The 21,542-nt window shown below is 40.6% G+C and overlaps 1 protein-coding gene across 1 annotated transcript in view; it reads left to right on the top strand.

Annotated features, from left to right (window-relative positions):
- Window positions 1-21,542, top strand: part of PIEZO2 (piezo type mechanosensitive ion channel component 2) — a 336,118-nt gene that overhangs the window by 59,329 nt on the left and 255,247 nt on the right. Inside the window, exon 2 of the mRNA XM_081097137.1 lies at window positions 10,531-10,626. Within this exon, the coding sequence (XP_080953263.1) occupies window positions 10,531-10,626 (96 nt within the window). The remainder of the gene's footprint in view (window positions 1-10,530; window positions 10,627-21,542) is intronic.

Raw genomic sequence — 21,542 nt, 5'->3', positions numbered from 1 at the left:
GGAATCAGGAAAACGGAAATGTCATCTCTGCCTAGGAGATCTAAGACTTCTTTCTTTATTGACCAAAAAGCAAATGCTCTCTCAGGTTGAAGCCATGATCTGATGAAAACACTGTAGTAAGCTTAAGTATGGTACTGGGATACTCTAATGCTTACCAGCAATTTTTAAACTACCTTAGCTTTACAAGACAGGAGTATGAAGTATATAAAGAAGGGTAGTAAGACTGAGAGCAGAATGCTGAGCAGCCCAGGAAGTGGGATGAGGATGGGTGGGCAAGCTTAAATATCTCTTTCCTGTGTTTATTGAGAGGACTCTCTTGAACCCCACTCCATTCTCAGGAACACAAACTGATAAACATTCAAAGTGATGAGGAAAAAGCCCAATGCAAGGTCAAAGGCTCTGAGTAGTGAGAGACTGAGCAGAGAGATCTGGCGGAAAACGCTAATTTGGGGGCATCAGTCCAATTCATTGCTATTTTGGATGTTCTTCTGGGAGCAAGGATTTCACACTGTGGTCGGAGGCTGTTCTTCATTAGTGTGGTATCATAAGTATAAACCCTTGACATAGTGGAAGGCTGAATTCATGCCATAAAAGGCGTGTCTATTTCTCTAGCAACAGAAATATTTGAAGGCAATAGCGATAGCTCCATATATGTCAGGGAAGAGGGTGTTCTCAGGAAGAAGCAGGCAGGATGTCAAAGTAAACTTATCAAGACAAAAACAGTCATTTTAAATCAATTTTAAGCTGTATTAGTTGTTAAACGAGATACAATGTTGGGCAGCATGTGCTGAAGATGGAAGAAATAGGACTTCATTAAAGGTAGCTGAATTGATTTCTTCTCATGCTAATGCACACATCAATCCAGGGAGGATGCTGCCAAGAATAATATAAAATATTCTAAAGCCTACAGGAAAAGCCTACAGAAAATCTTGTTTTACTAAGTTCTTGAAAGAAGGAAACTGTGGCAGCAGTAAATTAATCCAGTTATTAAAAAGCCACTGTCATGTGCATTAAGCCTACATATATACATACATATCCCTGCACCTATATGTGCCAGTCTTTGCTGTCCCACCTGTACCCACAGCTGCCAGAATTTACTTAGGGATGAGCATCTACTTATTGCAGGTTGAATCATCTGAACTTGTTGATATTTAGTCATTTTGGCAAATGAAGCCATCAAGTTTGATGGTTCAACCTCATCGTTTAGAAATACCGATATCAACATAGATGGAAGGGTAACTTTCCAAATTTGAAATCTTGTTGTGTCTATTAAAGTGAACATGGGAAACAGATTGTGGTATTAACCGATCTAAGTGGTAGAAGTCTGGAAGAAAGTTCACTTTATTATTAGGGTCCTAAACACTTAGGCTTTTCAGATGACCATTGGTGAAAAAATCAAACTATAGTGAACTGGAAGTGCAGTAGAATTTATAGATAGGGTGGGGAAAAAGTATGGAAAATAATACAATAATTAATAATTAATAATACAAGAATCAACTCTTTCATGTATTCACAACTGTAAACCTACTTTTGCCTCACCCTGTGTATTAGGAAGGTAAAGTTAACCTTTGGGAAAATTACAGAAAAGTGATGTTAAAAAAATAGCGTTAATAAAGACAGTTAATTAAAAATCAAAAAGTGAAATTAAAAAGTTAGTATAAAATTAAAGGTGAGTGATAATCAGCTCTCTTTAAAAATAATGTTTTTACTGAGAAAAAGAAATTTTAAATTCTCAAAGATTAATAGCTTTTTATACACTAAGGTTAATTGCAGTTAATTAATACAAAAATGATCTACAGTCTGCTAATAATAGATTATTAGAGAGGTACAGTAGTCATCCATAGTTTTGTCAATTATTGAATTACAAAAAAGTGAGTTAAGACTAAGCTAAAAAGTACCTTCCGCAAATGAGAATAAATGTGTACATGAAGGATGGTGAGCAACTCTAAGTCAGTAAACACCATGGCACAGACCTAAGCAAGATGGTGAGGTCTTAACTTTCAGTCTACAAATACTAACTCTCCTCTTCAGTAAATAGGAGAGCTACTAAGCTGGATGGGCAGATAAATAATGTTAATGTTTGACCTTTTCTCAGCATTCACTCAAGCACCGTAGTTCTTGTTCATCGCAATGGTAGCACAGCAAGTTTTATTTTGGGTAAGCTTAGGAACTGTGGGTTTAAATGCAGGTTCTTCATGCTCACAATGAAATAGACCTGATTTCATATATATATATATATATATATATATATATATATATATATATATATATATATATATTTTCCAGATAGCCTCAGAAATCATCTATGAGCATAAAAGCTTTATTTCCTCATTTGCAATCACTAGAAAATATCCATGTTGTTATTCTCTCAGACCAGAGGACAGTTTCATGGCATGAGCATGAACAAGCTTAAGCATAAGGATTTGTGTTTTAAATACAAATTTTGCACACTTGCTAAGTGGTGAATAATATATTAAAAGCTACTTTTAATGGAGAAAAAAGTTAGCCGTGCACGCTTTTAAAATATGTATTTTATGCAAACTGTACAATCAGGATGAGTTTAGAAATCTAAGTTAAACAGTTAATAGTGTTAGTAATAGTCACTTTGATATGTACATATTGAATGAATTAAAAATATAAAATAGATCCCTACCTTTTTATAATAATTAAAAATACAACAATTTTTAAACTCACTTGGCCAATCTCAAGTAGATGGTATCCCAGATTATTTGGAAAAAGTAAAAAAATCAGACCAAAGGCTTTTATATTTTACAAATAGGAGACTTTCACCTGATTTTCTCTTAGATTGGCTTAACATTTTTAGTAAAGTGAGCAATGGTTATGGTTTTTTGCTAATACAATTCGATTCTAAGCCCTTGTAATTTATTGCCTATAAAAGTCTTTTTTTTCTTGAGGCTTTATTCTAAAATTACATTCTTTTAACCAATCTCTATAATGAAATTAATGTTCTATATAATATTTCTGTTTCTTGAAGTGTGAGAAATATGTGGCAGATGGGTTTAGTCTTGTATCCACAAACTTCCTAGAACAAATTCAGCTTCATACATCTTTGTATAAAAATGTAATGTTAAAATATAGGGACTATCTCTAAATATGAAAGCATGACATTCTCTTATTTAAACAATATTTCTATTAGCCTTTTGAGTCACAGATATACGAACACTTTTGCTATGCATAAAGAACATAATGCAGGTGCTATCTGAGATTAAGTGGGTAAGCATATGTCTTGTGCTTCTGAACAGCAGTGGGAGAGACTTTCTGGTATATATTTCTTGAATAAATAATTTTTGTAACTATCTGAAGGAAGCACTGGGGACAAGACCTCCAAGGGATATGGAGGTCAGAGGTAAAGGAAAAGGGAAAAGAATGCTCTTGTCTTGACTGTCAGCTGTTCCAAAGCATCACTATCTGGGACATTTATAAATTTAACCGGATGTAAAACACAGGAGTATATAATGGAGGAAAGAGTGCTACACAAATAGACAATGAATCAGGTGACATAACAGCCTTTTTCCTGCCACTTATTTCTTTTATAGTTGCTTCCTTCGAAAAAAAAAAACTATGATTGTTTAATTTTCTTCCTGTTTCATTGTAAATACTTTGCAGCTGTTTGTATCGTTGGTGGTTTTTAAAAAATAAAATAAACCATAATTTTGAAAGGGCATTCTTTTAAAAGCAACCGATTGGTTGTTCTGGGTACAGAAGGAAAAATATTAAAGGTATAAACAAAAAATTTCTAGAATCACTGAATTGACAGAACTATTTTGTCACCTGGTTTTGAAATTGCTTATTCTGAATAATGTATATCTACTGCTCTAGTAACTGTTAAACAAAGCTCCCTGAGGTAATAAAGAACATTTAGGATGTACTTAGTTGTAATGAAAGCTCTAAACATTTAAGACACTGTCTCCCAGGCCATTAATAGTGAGATGTTGTTTGGCCTTGCGGAAGTGTATGAAGGAAGTAGGAAGTCATTCATGTCTTGCTAAAAATTCTGCTCTGAGAGCACTTACTTTTGATAACATAATCTAAAATTATTGCCTTCAACTATTATGGAAGGGTAATTAAAGTGCGTAAAACTCTCCATGATCATATTGTAATAATAGGAAAATTAATATATGTGTATTGCAACACGAGTATTTTTTTTCTAATAAATGTTATGTGGCCATTTTAACAATTTTATATTTGCAAGAGATTTTTTTCCCCTTTCTATATTGATAAATTATAAGTTGTCAAAGTCAAATCTACTATTTTTCCTACTTGAAGAGTTTCTCCAAAACCACATGCCTTCTTTTCTCCTTTAGAAAATGAAACTCATTCATTAGATGAGCCCAGGTGTTTACAATTCAAATGGCAGCCTTGATGTTTATGAAGCCCTTCAGTGAGGACTTGTCACCACCGTTTGTAATTGTGAACTCCCTAGCTGGCAAAGTCTTTTATCTGGGAAATTACTTTAAGGGAAATTTCCATATAATTTTGGATGGTTTAACCAGGTAGAAACTATAGTGGAAATAGTAGAAACTATAGTGCATGTGTAGGTAAAGAAAACAATCTTTTTTTCCCCTTTGAACACCTTGATCTGCATTAATAAAAACACTCTACTGTCAATAGTAAAATTCTTGAGGCAGAGGACAGAGGTCCCGGTGGCTTGGCTGTCCATGAGAGGTGTGGGGAATCAGGAACATTGTGCAGCCAGAATCTGAAGCTCATTAGGAAGAGTAATGTATATGCAAGAAGTGTCTCCAGGTCCTGAACAAAGGTAACATCTTGCTTGATAAAGGAACAGCTGCTGTTTGCATTCTAAGGCTTTTCTTTTGCTCAACTGTGCCTTATTGACAAGTTCAAAAGCATATTTTGCTCTAGATGGGGGTATCTCACTTAAATATGGCACTCAGAGTCCCCACATGCTTGGGTAATTCCTGGGTAGCAACCTCAAGCATATTAAAGTGGGGAGTTCAGCAATTTGGCCATTGTCATCAAATGGCATAATTTCAGACTAAAACATAAATGAAGTTGGATTTTTAGGGGTGGCTTAAGTTTTTTTTTTTAAGTTTGTATTAATCATCTGTTGCTACACACAAATTACCTAACCATTTTGTCCCTTAAAGCAACAAACACTATGTCAGAGTTTCTGGGAGTCAGGAATGGCTCAGGCTCTCTGACAGGCTGCAGTCAAGGGGTTGGTTAGAGCACAGTCTTCCCAGGACCGGCTTCTAAGCTAGCTTGTGGCTGTTGGTTGGTGAGGGCTAGCTACTGGCTGGAGACCTCTTCTTGCCACAGGAGCCTCTTCCCTGGCAGCAGTCTTCTCTCAGAGTGAGCAAGAGGAGAGGCAGAGAGGGTGGCCAGGACAGAAGCCACCAGATGGGATCCGGACACTGTCTGACTGCTCCCTGGCAGTGAGTCACCAGCTGCAGCCCACACTCAAGAGCAGGGCTTACTCACTGGTGTTGCAACCAGGGGACTTCTATTGGGCGCCATTTAGAGGCTGCCTACCACCATGGGTCATTCCTCTTTAGATTTTGCTACAAATAAAGGTTGTGATGTGAGAAACCAAGAGTAGACTCCTTTCTCCCTCCTTCAAAGTTAGCCATCAGAAATGTCCTCTGTATACACATTTCTACCATGCATAATATAAAATCTTACAGAACAAGGTTATAAATATAAAACAGCAAAATGCATACAGAGTGTTTGTCAACCTGTGGGAGGAAGGCGTTGCCTCCTTGAGCCCTTGGCAGTTCACTAGGGAAGAGGTAGACGGGTAGGGATGTGCAGCAGTGAGGAGGCCCAGAAGATTCCTGATGATGGCGCAGACTCAGGAACTAGACTCCCAGACTCAATCCTCAGCCTGTTACTTAGCTGTGCTTGCACTTAGCGCTGCTTTCTCCTCGTGCCAGCTTTTTCATGTGTAGAAAGAGAATAAAACAGTATCTGTAAAGGGAGGACAGTAATGGTATGAGTTAATATATGTGTAGTGCACAGATAAGGGCTTGACACACAGCAGGCTCATTACTGATACAAGTCCACAGCAGACAAGTGCACTGTGAATGCTACTTCAAAGTAATGCAGTTATACAAGTAAGTTCTACTTTTCTCTTTACCCAGGAATGCACAGTTAGGTAATTTGCTGCATAATATAAATCATCATCAAAAAAAAAAAAACAAAACACCCTAAGTATAAAAACAAAGAAATACTCCAGTTGATTAAATGTTTATTTTGGGCGATGTTAGTTGTGATGTTTCTATGCTACCAAGAATGCTGTACACCTGAACACCCCAATTTCCTTTTTAGATGCCTTCACATCTTTTTTATTTCATTTCATTTATTTATTCATTCCTTCCATGAGCATGAGCATCTCCTGGGCACAGGGCACTGGACAAAACAGACATGGTCACAGACATACACAGATGCCTGTGACATTGAGTGAGAGGTGCTCTGGAAGAGGCATCAAGGAGGGAAATGCACTTCCGTTTGGGGGAGGTCATGGATGTGGACAACTTCCCATAAGAGGAAACAGGGGAGCTGTGTGGGAATATGCCTGATAGGAAGGACAGGAAGATATTCTAGATGGAGGGAGGGAATGGTGCCTGTAAGGTCTAAAGGCAGGAAGCAGCAAAACAGATGGAAAGAGCTGGCTGTTGAGTTGCGCAGCAGCACAGAGCATAGAGTGTGCATGGGTGGAAATGAAGCTGCAGGCATAGGCAGGAGTCAGGTCTGCAACCTTGAGCCAAGAGTAAGACCTGTCACTGAATTGACATCTCAGAGTGAAACCACCATCCTCTGACCCCTTGACAGGCCTGCATGATCGGGCCCAATCCAGGACTCTGCTGCGCACTGGGCTCCCCTGTCTTGGGCAGATCAGACAGGCCAGGTCTGCTTCTGCTCTAGGGCCTTGGCTTGAGCCACTGACTCTGCCTGACACGCTCTCCCACGAGGTGGCTGGGTCAGCTCACTCACTTACCTCACCTCTTGGCTCAAATCGCACTTTCTCATTGAGCTCTATCTTCAGTGTTCCTAATGAATGCTGCCACTGGCCTGCCTCACGCAGTGTACCGGTGGTCCCTCTTTTCCTGCTGACTTCTTGTTTACATAACCCTTATCTTCCAACATACATGTAATTGACCTTTCATTGTTCATCATACATTTCCCCACCAAAATGTAAGCTCCCAGAGGCAGGAAGGGATCTTTGATGGTCCTGGCACATGGACATGCTCAATAAATATTGACTGAATGAATAACCAAATACCTTTGGATTGTTTTTAGGGAACTTCAACTCTGGATGAGAAATAAGAAGCAGAAGGGGAGGGGAGGGAAGCTAGAAAGGCAATTCAGACATATGCTCTTTTTTTCTTTATTGATTAAGGTATTACATATGTGTCCTTATCCCCCCATTGCCCCCCAGCCCTCCCACTCATGCCCTCACCCCCCTAGTGTCTATGTCCATTGGTTAGGCTTATATACATGCACACAAGTCCTTTAGTTGATCTCTCCCCCTTACACCCACCCTCCCCTACCTTCCCTCTGAGGTTTGATGGTCTGATCGATGCTTCTCTGTCTCTGGATCTGTTTCTGTTCATCAGTTTATGTTGTTCATTATATTCCATAAATGAGTGAGATCATATGATATTTATCTTTCTCTGACTGGCTTATTTCACTTAGCATAATGCTCTCCAGTTCCATCCATGCCGTTGCAAATGGTAAAAATGCCTTATTTTTTTACAGCAGCATAGTATTCCATTGTATAGATGTACCACATTTTTTAATCCACTGTTGATGGGCACATAGGCTGTTTCCAAATCTAAGCTATGGTGAATTGTGTTGCTATGAACATAGGGGTGCATATATCCTTTCTGATTGGTGTTTCTAGTTTCTTGGAATATATTCCTAGAAATATGATCCCACTTGGTCAAATGGGAGTTCCATTTTTAGTTTTTTGAGGAAACTCCATACTGTTTTCCACAGTGTTTTCACCAGTTTGCATTCCCACCAGCAGAGCACGAGGGTTCCTTTTTCTCCGCATCCTTGCCTGCACTTGTTTGTTGATTTGTTGATGATTAACCATCCTGACAGGTGTGAGATGGTACCGCATTGTTATTTTGATTTGCATCTCTCAAATGATTAGTGACTTTGATCACGTTTTCATGTGTCTCTTGGCCTTCTGTATGTCCTCTTTTGAAAAGTATCTATTTAGGTCCGTTGCCCATTTTTTGATTGGGTTGTTTATCTTCCTTTTGTTAAGTTGTATGAGTCAGACATATGTTCTTGTTCTTCTATATTATCTCATTTATGTATTCTCTCCGTCAGTCCAATCAATAGTGTGAATACTTCTTCCTGCTTTAGATCTTTCATAAAAGAGGTTAGGAATGTCAATGTTATACAAAGCTACAAATATATGCATGACCACCTTGGGATACAAAGCTCTTTTTGTTGATTTCTTTCTCCTCTACCACACTATCCTCACTTCCCCTTCTTTTGCCTCTTCCACTGCCAGCTTCTAGAGCAAGCAGGGCGCCCTGGGCTTGCAAATGCCAAGCTCCTGTTGTCCAGATTCTGTCTCAGGATTAGCACTTATTGACCTGGTCTTCTGATGTGGGTTCCGCATCTCTTAATCCCGATGCACATCCCACACTGGACTGTCCCATGGTCCAAGACCCTCCACACTCTTTGACCAGGGGTACCCAAGATCTTGATACTCTGGTTTCCCTTCTTGTTTCCCACTTCCTGGTTACGACAGTACTTCTCTTGCTCTTCCGTAAGTCAGCTCCATCCCTCCTCTGGGCTGAGCTTTCTTCAAAGGCCTGCCCTCGCATCCTTACTGATGATCAAATGACTAACTTGTTTCTCTGTTGTGGTGAACTTCTTTTGTGAAAACTTTTCCTCTTGTGAAAATGGACATTTCTTATATCTGTCTGAAATGTTCTGCTGATTTTTACCTCCAGGCGTGCCAGTTTTCCTCTCCCCACTCTCCCCATCTGTGAGCAATAGCCACAGCAGATGCCTCCATCCTTTGTGCTTCTCTTTGTTGCTCTTGCCTTTGGGGAATCCATCCCTCCTTGTCATTTCAACTAACACTTCTGCTCAGGACTCCTCTCCATTTATGCAGAAATGCTGTCCACATTCTTCATGACTATTCCCATGAGATCTAAGTGCCATGATTTGATTCCATGAATGTGTCCAACTTTTCACTTTCTTCTTAAATGTCTTCTTCTTCTCCATGGTTGTAATCCTTATCATTACCTGGGTTGTACGCCTTGGAGTCATTTTATATAATTTCTCTTCACACCTCTCCATATTTATCTTTAAAAATCCTTTTTTTATTCTGTTGGTTTCTTTAAAAAAATATTACCATCATTACCACACTGCCTCGAGTTCTCATTTATAGCCCAATGTTGTTACCACAGCACAGTATTTGAGTTTTGCTTCCTACCAATCTGGCTCATATGCAATTGCATGATTAATCTTTCTGAAATGTTTTCTCCTGATCCAAATTATCGGTGACTGTTTTCTAAGATCTCAACTCCATATTTCCCCGCCTTCCATTTTCTCTCCTACTAACTTTTGTTTCAACATCTCTCTATCCTGTGACATCCGTTAACCTGATCTCCTCTTTCTACAAACTCATACTTACTCCTTCTCATCTTTAGTCTGTCTTCATTTATCCTAAAATTTATTTTCTAAATTGTTATAATGTGCTCATTTTCTTCCTACATGGAATGCTGCACACTTTCTTCTCCATATCTAGTGATGAGGATGCTTATAACAATTGCTCATGTTTTTAAGGGCTTTTTCTGTATAAGACCCTGAGCCAAGTGTTTTAAACACATTACATTTATTCCTCATAAGCTCAGCAAGTTAGAGACGATTATTATACCCATTTCACAGGTGAGGAAATGGGAACTTGGAGGGGCAAGGCCTCCACTGGAGTTCTGTGCTACTTTTAAGATGAGCGATACAGAGGAACAGGCCCAGGCTTGCAGATCTGAACTCAGTTCTGACTCGGTCACATCCTAGCTGGGAGAATCAGGTTAGTGATTGAGTCTCTCTGAGCCTGAGAGGACTTACTTAATAAATGAGGATTAAATGAGTACAAAGCCCTGCCATAGAACATTTAACAAATATTGTTCTCTTTTCTTTCTCTTCAGTGTCATCGCTTCCATTGACAACCTTATTTGACACCTCAAACCCTCACTAATTCCATTTCCCTCTATATTTTTGTAGCAATTTTAATTTGCCTACTACTTAATTTATGACTTATTTATGACCTGCCTTCATTCAGATATATTGGTGTTGCCTTCCTGGTTAGATTTTAAGAGCACAGGCATTTTAATTCTCCATTTTTCATCCTACTCAACATAGTAATGAACACAGAATAAATGCTCAATTTTTACTTCCTAATTGACATATCTACTTAGCTTGATCCAGCGATACTTGATGCTGTCACCACACAGTTGCATGTATCCTGTTAGCCTACCTTATTAGCTCATTTTTTCTCTTCTCTCTCTCCACCCACAGCATGTGCATTCCGGTACAATGGACTCTCCTTCGTCTACCTCATCTACCTCTTGCTCATCCCTCTGTTTTCAGAACCAACAAGAGCGACAATGCAAGGTAAGAGACAGTTACTGTTCTGAATGCATTTGCTGACTCTGCTGGGCTGTCTTTATCTGATGGGATAGACGCTGCCTGTGCAGCAAGCTGGTCCAGTGGAGACTGGGTGTCACACATGTGAACAGCTGCACCAAGCAGAGTGGTGCAGAACATGTTGATACATGTCACTTAAGTATACCACTAATATCCCCATGCAAGTTTCATATTAACTCCCTCTTAGTAGGCTTACAGTACATCTGGAATGTTTTGGCTAGTTAAGATGAACTCAATGCATTGTCAATGAAATAAGGCAGATGGTGTGACAAAACTGGCACATGCTTTGCATATTGGACTGCTGGAGAGAATGTGGCGGCATGTAGAAAAGGGGCAGAGAGGTACCTTACATGTCTAAGCTGCCAACAGGAGGACTGGATGAGAAACTGAGTCCTAGTCATGATTTGTTCACACATCAGTTGAGATCTCTTACATATGCCTCTATCCAGTACTGTGAGTGAGTGATTTGAGTTTGAGGAATAGTTTCGCAAGCATTTTACCACAAAACTTTAGGTTTCTTTCCCATTGCTCTACAAGAACCTGAAGTTATAGAAAAGAACAATGACATTTCTCCTGAGGCTCTGATTAGGAAACATGATCTGGTTTATCAATTTATATATTTGAAGTTCGTCCACAAATATTAAAATTATATCACACTGAGTTAATTTATAAATTGCTTTTTAAAACAATACCATTATAAGAAATGAGGGTTGTGCCAAATGCCTTAGGTGAGTATGATGGCTGTATGTTTACATGAGAGGAAAAGGAAGCTGTTTGGCCCAACCTGTGATGTGGTTGGAAAAGGCCATGGGTTAAGACTGCCAGTTCACAGTGGTGCCTCTTCAGGAAAAAAGTAAGGGCTGGGGGCAAATAATAGCTACCTTTTCCATTCCTCCCCTTAACAATTACATTTACAGTGCATATTATGACCATTTCATCCTAATAGTTATGACTGCAGATGCTATGTTGATTTTCCTGCCACAGGAAGAATTTAAATAATAGTCTTCTAAGTCACTTAAATCCTTAATACACAAAGTTAAGAAGGGGTCCAGAAATGTGAGTGTATACAAATCCTCATTCAAACCAAAAATACGTTGTTTATGTGACCGCACCCACCTTAGCCTCTTTCCTAGAGTTCAGTATAAACAAAGACCTTTAAACAGAATAGCTTCTGGCCTCAGGACCAAGATGAAATACACAGGCTACTCCTAGTTCATGGCCAGGAGCTCATGTTTCAAAGAAAGAAGGCTTCAGACACATTTAGAATAAACTGCTTTAGAAAGGAGTACCTGTGTATAGTCCAATAAAGTACCTATTGCTTATATATCAAGGTGTCTGTCCCCTTATCATTTCATCTGGAAATCGGGTAACTGAGATTTCCCCCTTCATCATTATGTGACAATGATTCCTTTGCCTTCTTCCCAAATAACCAGCTCTGCTCTTGCCCCTGTCTCGGTAGGGGTGGCATTGCAACTGTGTCACAGCTGCATGCCAGTGGTCCCATCCTTTATGCCCACGTGCATCAGGGACTGGCCCTGTCAGGAAGCTCATACTCGAAATGTAAGATCAAATGCAAAAAAAGCAACTCCTCTCTGTGTAAAGCAATATCCTGAATTAACAAGATGTCATGCGGTTAGTGCACAAGCAAAGCATAATAAGTACACAGACATATGCTGGTGCTGCTCCTAATAGGAGACCAAGGAAGAACTGAGCTCAAAAGGAAAACAAACCCACAGGCATCTTTTCCACAGGTTACTATTTGGATGCAGTGTTGTGATTATTTATTTTCTTCTTTCCTGCATTTTAATAAGAAGCATGACTAATATTCAACATAGCCTCATTGATTTGTTTGTTTATGGAAATGCAGAGGGACTCTAGGAAAGGATGTCCCCCCATTTATTTCTGGTCACCTGGGAAGCACAAGCCCTGTGTTTTGAAATATCCCATGTTGGGCGTTTCTGGCAACGTGTGGTCAAGAACACCATTAATGCCTATGTGGAGTGGACCATACCATGCCAGGCCCGGGGAGTGACTGCAATGCGGCTCCACAGGGACTTGAACTATCCAATTCATGTTCCCACACATTTCCCACGAATCAATGGGAAGTGCATTGGCAACCTGAAAAGAACTGTTAGTAACCTCTGCACCACCTTCTCACAGACAGTCTCTGCCTGGCAACAGCAAGCAAATTCAGATTCCCCGCCCCCCCCCAACCCCCGCAGCTGCTCAGGCCTCTGTGCATGTCCACAGGACTATGTCCATGACACAGACTCCCCCTGAACCTGATGCGTGGTGCACGGACCTGAAAGTTTACTATGTGATCCTCTGGTCTCCATTTGATCTGTTGGAATTCTCCCCCTAAAAGTATTTTTCCCCAAAAGTATATCCACAGGGGCCCCAGCAGGTGGGGAGTTCAGTGTCCTGGCTGAGAGGGTGGTCTTTGTTGTAGTTCTTGAAGTGACCTGGGTGCGAAAGCCATCTCTGCACTGTGGTTGTTTAGGGATGTGCACAGGGGTGTCCACAGGGGTGTGCACAGGGGTGTACCCAGGGGTGTCCACAGGGATGTGCACAGGAGTGTCCATAGGGATGTGCACAGGGATGTGCACAGGGGTGTCCATAGGGATGTGCACAGGGGTGTGCACAGGGGTGTACACAGGGGTGTCCACAGGGATGTGCACAGGGGTGTCCACAGGGGTGTGCACAGGGATGTGCACAGGGGTGTCCATAGGGATGTGCACAGGGGTGTCCACAAGGGTGTGCACAGGGGTGTCCACAGGGATGTGCACAGGAGTGTCCATAGGGGTGTGCACAGGGGTGTCCACAGGGCCCCCATCAGGACATAGATCATCCAAGTGTGCCTGAGGCTTCCCCCAAGCCTGTGACTAGACGCAGATTTGCTGTCAGGCTGGAAACAACCTTGTGGGAGATGGATGAAGATCAGGAGATGTTAGTTATACATAGACATGTTACTAAGTTTAAAAAAGGAATTTGAGTGAGGACAATTGTTTGGGAGGTTCAATACACTTAACTTACTTGCGGGTGTCTTCTGAATTGCTGAATTTGAGAGTTGGAGGAGCTTTTAGGAATTACTAAGCATATTCCAGCACCCAGCGGTGGAGTCCCTTCCCAGCATCCAAGTTGGCTGCCTGTGTAGGCTCTCCACCCACTGGCTATGACTCCCCTTGATCTCCTTGCTCTAATGCTGACCTTTCCCATAGTCTTTCTTAGGCCAAATGCCTTTAAGTTGGCTCTAGAATGTTCTTCTCTCTTTCTCTTCTCTCTGTGTCTGTGTCTGTCTCTCTCTCTCTCTCTCACACACATGGGCACACACTCACGGTGTGGGGAATAAGCACATTCAATCAGCCATGGGTCAGTGTGCAGCTGTTTCCCTCAGCAAGAGCCTCACCTTTGGATTTCTTGAGTCAGAGTGGCTTTCAATGTAGCATGTCCCCTGAGCTCCCAGGGTGGTCTCACTGAAGCCTTTCTCACTAGGCTTGGCATTCTCTTGACAACATCCATCTCCTTCAGCTTCTCTAATACTCTCTTCCTTTTTAAAAAAATATATTTTATTGATTTTTTACAGAGAGGAAGGGAGAGATATAGAGAATTAGAAACATCGATGAAAGAGAAACATTGATCAGCTGCCTCCTGCACACCCCAAACTGGGGATGTGCCCGCAACCACATGCCCTTGACCGGAATCAAACCTGGGACCCTTCAGTCCACAGGCCGACGCTCCATCCACCGAGCCAAACCAGTTAGTTCTCTAATACTCTCTTTCATATCCTCCGTGGGACAGGGAACCACGGGTTGAAACAATGCCCTTTGCCATAGTATTCATTGGAGTATGAGGGAGTGTTTTCCAGCCCTCAGCCTTGGTCCCTCACCTGAAACTGAGCCAGAGTCCCATGTTAACATATTTATTTACTGTATCTCTTTCCCTTCCACGAGGTACAATTTAAGAAGGCAAGGGTTTTGCTGTTTTGTTTACTGCAGTATTTCCAGGACCTAGAACAGTGCCTGGTGTACTGAAGGCATTCTGTAAATATTTATGGAATGGATTTATATCCAGAGTCAAGTGTGGTAGAAGCATTTATGAACACAGCTCTAATCCTGTGATGACACCAATCTCTAAAATAGCAAACATCACAGAACAGTTTATTGCATATACCCATCCTCTAGGGACAGAAGGGTACTATAGACCTCAGGATTTTGCCTTTTTAAATTTGATTGGGATCAGAGGATCATGCGTAACTGAAGAAATAGAATGTCTTATGCTTTTACTTACAACGGTAAGCATCTTATTTAAGCATGCACGGTTTGCCCTGCTCTCCAAAATAGAGAGTGCCTATGAAACCTTTCGTCAGCTGAAATGGTGTAAAGCAAAGAAGCGATTGCCTGAGGACACATCTTGGTAACGATGCACAAAATAAATGAAGACAAAGCACAGATGCTCACAGACAGTGCACAGCTGCGAGGGCTTAATGCTGAGATGCTGAGTGTAGTTCCTGGGGAAGGAGCTTGGTGGGGCCACTTTCCCTGCTCAGGGCGCACCCTGCAACACAAACACTCTAAGCTACTTTTGCTTCTCACCTTTTATCATAAAAGCAGAATCATTTTCAGATTTCTTTGAGTGAAAACAGGAACTAATGTAGGTCTCTGTAAAAGTGAAGTGTAAAGTGAGCTTTTGAAAGCGGGTCTACCTGTAACACTGTAGAACGAGAATCTTTTGCTGTTCACGTAACAGAGTACGTTCAGTTGAGACTGCACGCCATTACATTTATTAACGAATCTATAATTAACTGCAGGTGGCCCAAATGCTCCAAGTTGATCAGGTATTAAATTATTTAACCATACACATTATAGATTCCTTATACTTGATGATATATTGAGTACAGTATATTGGTCAATAGGGTGAAAGAGTTTGTATTTCGTTTGGGTGGAAAGGAATGTAAGTAACAAAACATAGACGATATGGAAGAAGGCAACAGTAACTGCTCAATATATATTGGCTAATCATAGTATTATTATTATTTCGAAGTGCAACATCATTACTTTGAACGTCAGAGTGAACTAGATTTAGAAATCTCAATCTCAGGACTTTTCCCGGTACTCTGTAAATATCAGCTAAGAATTATGTGATCTCCAAGGTCTCTTGTGAAATAGTATTTAGGTTAAGTAACCTTGTAATAGGGAGCCAGTAGCACTGCCTACAAAATACAAGTTGATATTGACATGCATCAATTAATTTCTCACAACGACCTTTGGAGGGAGCTGCTACTATTATTAGAAACTGCGATCAAAAGTCCTCATGTTACTAATGCAGCCTGAGTTCCAGGCGGGTTAAGAACAAGCCTGGGACACACAGGTGCCGTGTGGGTGGCCATGCTCTCAGCTGTTGTGCTGTTCTGACTCACACCCGGATAGGACAGTCCTCTGGGGATTTGCTGGAGGCAAGGCAAACCTAGTCACTTAATAAATACCTGTTGGCTGACAGATGACCAGGCCTGGGCACACGGTCTGGAGAGATAATATGAGTATTTTTAAAGGGGATATTTTAATATAAATTGGTGCAGATTGATGACATATGTGTATATTACAAAAAATACATCATCCTAAATGTGTCTGGTTATGTCTTTCAACAAATAGTAATTGAAAGACGACTTTTCAGAAAACACTACGTTGGAGCTGAGGATGATCAAAAGGAGGCCAAAACCTGGCTCTTCCCTGGGGTAGCCTCCCAGAGGTGTGGTCTTTATGTATCTTATTAAATGGTAGCTCTTTCAAAGAGGTTATCTTGGGAAGCCATATACCTGGTTCAGTCATTTCTCTGAACTGATCTGATCTCAAGTTATTCCTTTGCAGTTGCCTTAAGAATTTGCCTTGAATAGACTCAGTGGTGGCAAACCATTGTCCTTAAGGTGGGTCTGATTTGTATAGCATTTGGAGTCAAGCTTGAGGGGGGGAAAACTGCTGATGTAATTCGTTGTATTAATTGTATATAAAAGAAAAGAAAACCCAGAGTATTTAGTATAAAGCAAAGTGTCTGAAGGTCATTCATTACAAATGAGGAGCTTTAAGCTTTTTTTGTATGAGAATACCATGGTTGATACACATGACATAACAAATACATGGAACCTCTTTCCATGATGGATGTATGATATACATAATTTGCAACATTGTTATGAAATGGAATACTGGGACAAGAAAGTAGCATCCTGAAGGAAGTATTGATTAAGCAGATTTACCTGGAATCTTGACTAGAATAGCCAACCAACAACTACTTAATCCAGTTCAGATACTCAAATATCTGGAGAGGTGTTTAAGCTGAGGATTTTAGTAATACTAAAAGTAACGAACTTTTATGTCACATTCCCTATGTGCCAGGCACTATTGTAAACACTCTTCATATTAACTCCTTTAATCAGAGGATAAAAACATTATTTATTGAAAGGGAGTCTCCATTCTGGAATGAAAAAAATTATTGTAAAGTTATAAATCCACTTAACAAACTAGGAATACTACATAGGGAGGTACTGATATTAAAGCTCTCTCCTCCTATTAAGGAAACGGTGAGAAATCTATGTCAGTGAGACTTACTCACTTGGGTCAGTCTATTGTTTTCCTGTTGTCATCCCACATCATCAAGCCTTTCTGTGTGTCCCAGAGCTCCCTCCACACAAATCTGCCAGGCAGTGCGAAATCTGCTGTTCTCTGGAAATTGCTTCTGTCTGCTTGCTTGATTCTGCCAGCAAGTTCTTTGTTAATGTGTTCTCTTCATGGGCTTTTTTGTGGCAAAGAGTTATTCATTTATTGAGGGCTGACTGGAAAGGAATTCTCCAAATTACAAGACTACAACACTTCCTGGGCAACATTAGTCATTGACCTTACAGCAAGATTAGAAGCATCATCATCTAATTAGTTCACATGTGATATACACATGCACTCACATAGGCTAAGGAACACACAGATGATTCTTGTCTGAGATGTGCAATTATTTCTTTTTTAAAAAATATATATTTATTTCAGAGAGGAGGGAGAAGGAGAGAAAGATAGAAACATCAATGATGAGAATCATTGATTGGCTGCCTCCTGCAAGCCCCACACTGGGGATTGAGCCTGCAACCCATGCATGTGCCCTTGACTGGAACCGAACCTGGGACTCTTCAGTCCATAGGCGGACGCTCTTTCCACTGAGCCAAACCAGCTAGGGCTGCAATTATTTCTAATGACAAAGTTGTCTTCTTGTCTAAAGACTCATCCTCATTCTGAGAGGCTTCATTCTGAATGTTTTCTAAGATTGGACGGCTCTGTAAGAGATGAGAACAAAGCTCCCAGAGGTATGGAAATGGGAAGGACTGTGAGTGCCTGTGCAGATCTGTCCTGTCTTCTCTGTCCAGGTACAATGGGCAGCTCTTCTAGAGCAGGTGCAACACGGATAGGGGCCCAGTTCTTCGCTGAGGGCAGTCCGAGTGCCAAAGGAATAGCAACAGAACTGCACGCTGCCCTCCCTTTCAGGCTCTGCCCTCACAATATTTTTCAATATTTGGTTTTGTGGAGATTTTCTCCTTCCTTGTTATGAAAGGAGTGGGTCTCTGAATTGTCTTTTTTGTCTTTGTTTTTCCTCGTAAACTCTGTGTTGTTATTTTGAGCAAAGTAGCAATTCCCCTGATGCATGTGCCTGCATTTGCATTCAAAAGTTATTAAGAATATGCTTTCCCCCCCCTGGTTATTGGGATATCTTTCAACAATTGGGGGGGGGGTAACGTTAGAAAGGGGGAATAAAGAAGAGGCTTAATTATGCTTTGGTGACAAATGTTAGCAAGTGATATTTTGGACCAAGTTAACTTTTGTAAACTGCTGGCAAAGTTATTCTAAGATGAGGAAAAAATAGATATTTTATTCTCTTCAGCTCCCAATAAGGGTCTTAGTCTAAGAGGATATTGCCCTAACCATAAGTAATCCGTGTGTGTGTGTGTGTGTGTGTGTGTGTGTGTGTGTGTGTGCTGTGCGTAAAATAATCACTAAAAATGACTTTCCCCAAGGTTCTGACCCAGGATACACTACAGGCAGCCTGGGAAAAGAAAAATGATGTTCAATTTGCCTACATGAAGAGGCAAAGGAGTCTGCAACTTGTAAAGACATGTTTTGACGTCAGAGAGGAAATAGTAGCAGATATTTAAAACTGCTTGCATCTGTTTTTTGTTAAAACACTGTTAGTCTTTAGACCATCAGGCTTATTATTACTATGTTTTATTATGTCATAATAAAGCCAAAAGCAGGAAAATATGTAATTGAGTAAATTATTAAGTAAGTGTTTTATTATTTATATCGGCTCACCACCAAAAGGAGTGCTAACGAAAATAATTAGATGCTTGTTTCTTAAAATTTTGAATAAATTAATCGTAGGTCTGTTAGGTTATTTTATCAGTCTTTTCAGGAATTGGTACAGATATCATATTCCATTGTTATTTTAAATTTGGCAAACACCATTTAGTCAAAGGGAGTTTCAGGCAACACGTATAATTCTCAGCTCAGGAAACACTGGGTCTTATTATTATATGACTAAGAGAGGACTTCAGAAGTCCCTACCAATTTGCTTTATTTGGCTACAATAAGTCAAATATTCAATATGACCTCACCTGTGATTTCAAAGCTCCCCTGTCATTACAGTGAGGTACTTCACTTAAATTGATATCAATTTGTTGATCTATCTTCAAATTACTATTTTTTTTTAAATATATTCTATTGATTTTCCACAGAGAGGAAGGGAGAGGGACAGAGAGTCAGAAACATCGATGAGAGAGAAACATCAATCAGCTGCCTCCTGCACACCCCAAACTGGGGATGTGCCCACAATCAAGGCATATGCCCCTGACCGGAATCGAACCTGGGACCTTTCAGTCCGCAGGCCGACGCTCCATCCACTGAGCCAAACTGGTCAGGGCCAAATTACTATTTTGTTTATGCAATTTACAACCATTTACTGGTGCCTCTCCTGTTAGGCCTTGCACTAGGCATTTGGGCACACAGAGATAAATAGAACTGTCCTGGCCAGTGTTGCTCAGTTGGTTGAACTTCCTCCTGTGCACTGGGAGGTCACTGGTTTGATTCCCTGTCAGGGTACATGGCTGGGTTTTGGGCTTGATCCCCAGTAGGGAGCATGCAGGAGGCAGCCGATGGATGTTTCCCCCCCCTCTCTCCCTTCCTCTCTTTCACAAATAAATTAAAAAACATTTAAAAAAAGATGACTAGGACAGGCTTTCTGTCCTCAGGATACAACTCCAGCTCTGCTATTCATTAACAGCACCATCTTGGGCAAATTTTTTAAATTCTCGGAGCCCTGGTTTCCTCATATGTTGAGCTCTTGGCACTGGTCCTGGACAGAACATGAAGAAATCTGTCTGTGTGAGTCATGTTCCCGGGCACCTTCTCGTGTGATATGTGCTGGACAAATGGATCAAGAGCTCTAGAGGAAGAAATCATAGCTCCTAACTTACTTTTTAAAATTTGTTTTCCCTTTGAAAGCATTCAGCTTAATTGATTTAATTATGTGTGCATTTTGAGTCCGTTTATTTCAGTGGTGAAGTTGACTTCCTTCAGAGGCTGGACAAGCCCAGTTTCTGATTGGTTCCTTTGTTAGAGGGGACTTTGCTTCACATGTAACTGCTTCTCTTAAACAGACTCACGTGTATTTACAGATTCATCCACAATGGCCTTTTGAGATGAAAACTTAATTTAACTTTCAAATAGTGCTAATTATTAAGTTTAAGAAGAATAAGTAGGTAACTCACACAGTGCTTGTTTTATGCCAGACAACACCCCTGCAAGAGAGGTATTTGTGCTTAGATTTTACAGATAAGGAACTGAGAAACACATAATGAATAATTCCTGAAACAAACAATTTTTAAAATTGATTCAATAGTGAAAGCTTCTAATATAAATAATTCAGTTATCTTCATAGGCATTCCCTCACTTGACTGCATTTTATTACAAAATTATTATAGAGTGAAAATGGGTAGAGAGATTATGCGTGTTGTTCAGTTGGCTTATTGCAGTATAAATGGGCAATTATTGTACTTTAAACTACTTTTTAGTATATTCAGCATTAAGTAGGAATGTATACACTGAGCATATTGATACAAAATGTGCCTTTCAATTTCTCTTGTTCACAGAATAAGCATTACTGAGTGTCTGAAGTGGGCACTAGAGCCACAAGCAAGGGAGAAATTGGTCCTCTTAATCTCATAGCTCACCATTTAGCCCTCCCTCCCTCTCTCTTTCCTTCCTCCTTCCTATACTCTCTCTCCATTAAAACATTTTAATTTTGCCTAAATATATTTTCTGCATTTCATCTTGCCAATGCTATATACTCTTAAGGAGTATTTGGGGAATGCTGTTAACAGCCTCTACAGGCAGCCTGGAGCCAGTGTTGTCAAGCTGAGAGAAGTGGCACATGATGGTGTGATCTGGCCTCTGCAGGAGGCACAGGATGGGCTGCCTGGAGCCCCCGTTCAGAGCCCCACGCCTGGCAAGAGGAAGGCTGGAAGTCCGTGGGCATGTGTCAGCGGTTCTCAACCTGTGGGTTGCGACCCCTGAAAATACATCCTGCATATCAGATATTTACATTACAATTCATACCAGTAGCAAAATTACAGTTATGAAGTAGCAGCGAAAATAATTTTATGCTTGGGGGTCACCACAACATGAGGAACTGTATTAAAGGGTGCGGCATTAGGAAGTTTGAGAACCACTGTGTGAATGTGTGTATTCAGGAGTGCTGGCAAGTCATCCAGATGACCCTTTCTTCTTCCCCTGCTAATTGGCTAACCATGGCCAATGATACAGGATTCCTTTGCAATTGGGTGCAAAGGAACGTCACCC

Source organism: Myotis nattereri (assembly GCF_964212035.1).
Source record: "Myotis nattereri genome assembly, chromosome: 8".
In the NCBI taxonomy this organism is placed as follows: Eukaryota; Metazoa; Chordata; class Mammalia; order Chiroptera; family Vespertilionidae; genus Myotis; species Myotis nattereri.
Note: the sequence above shows the minus strand (reverse complement) of the source record. Positions and strands in the feature narration are given on the sequence as shown.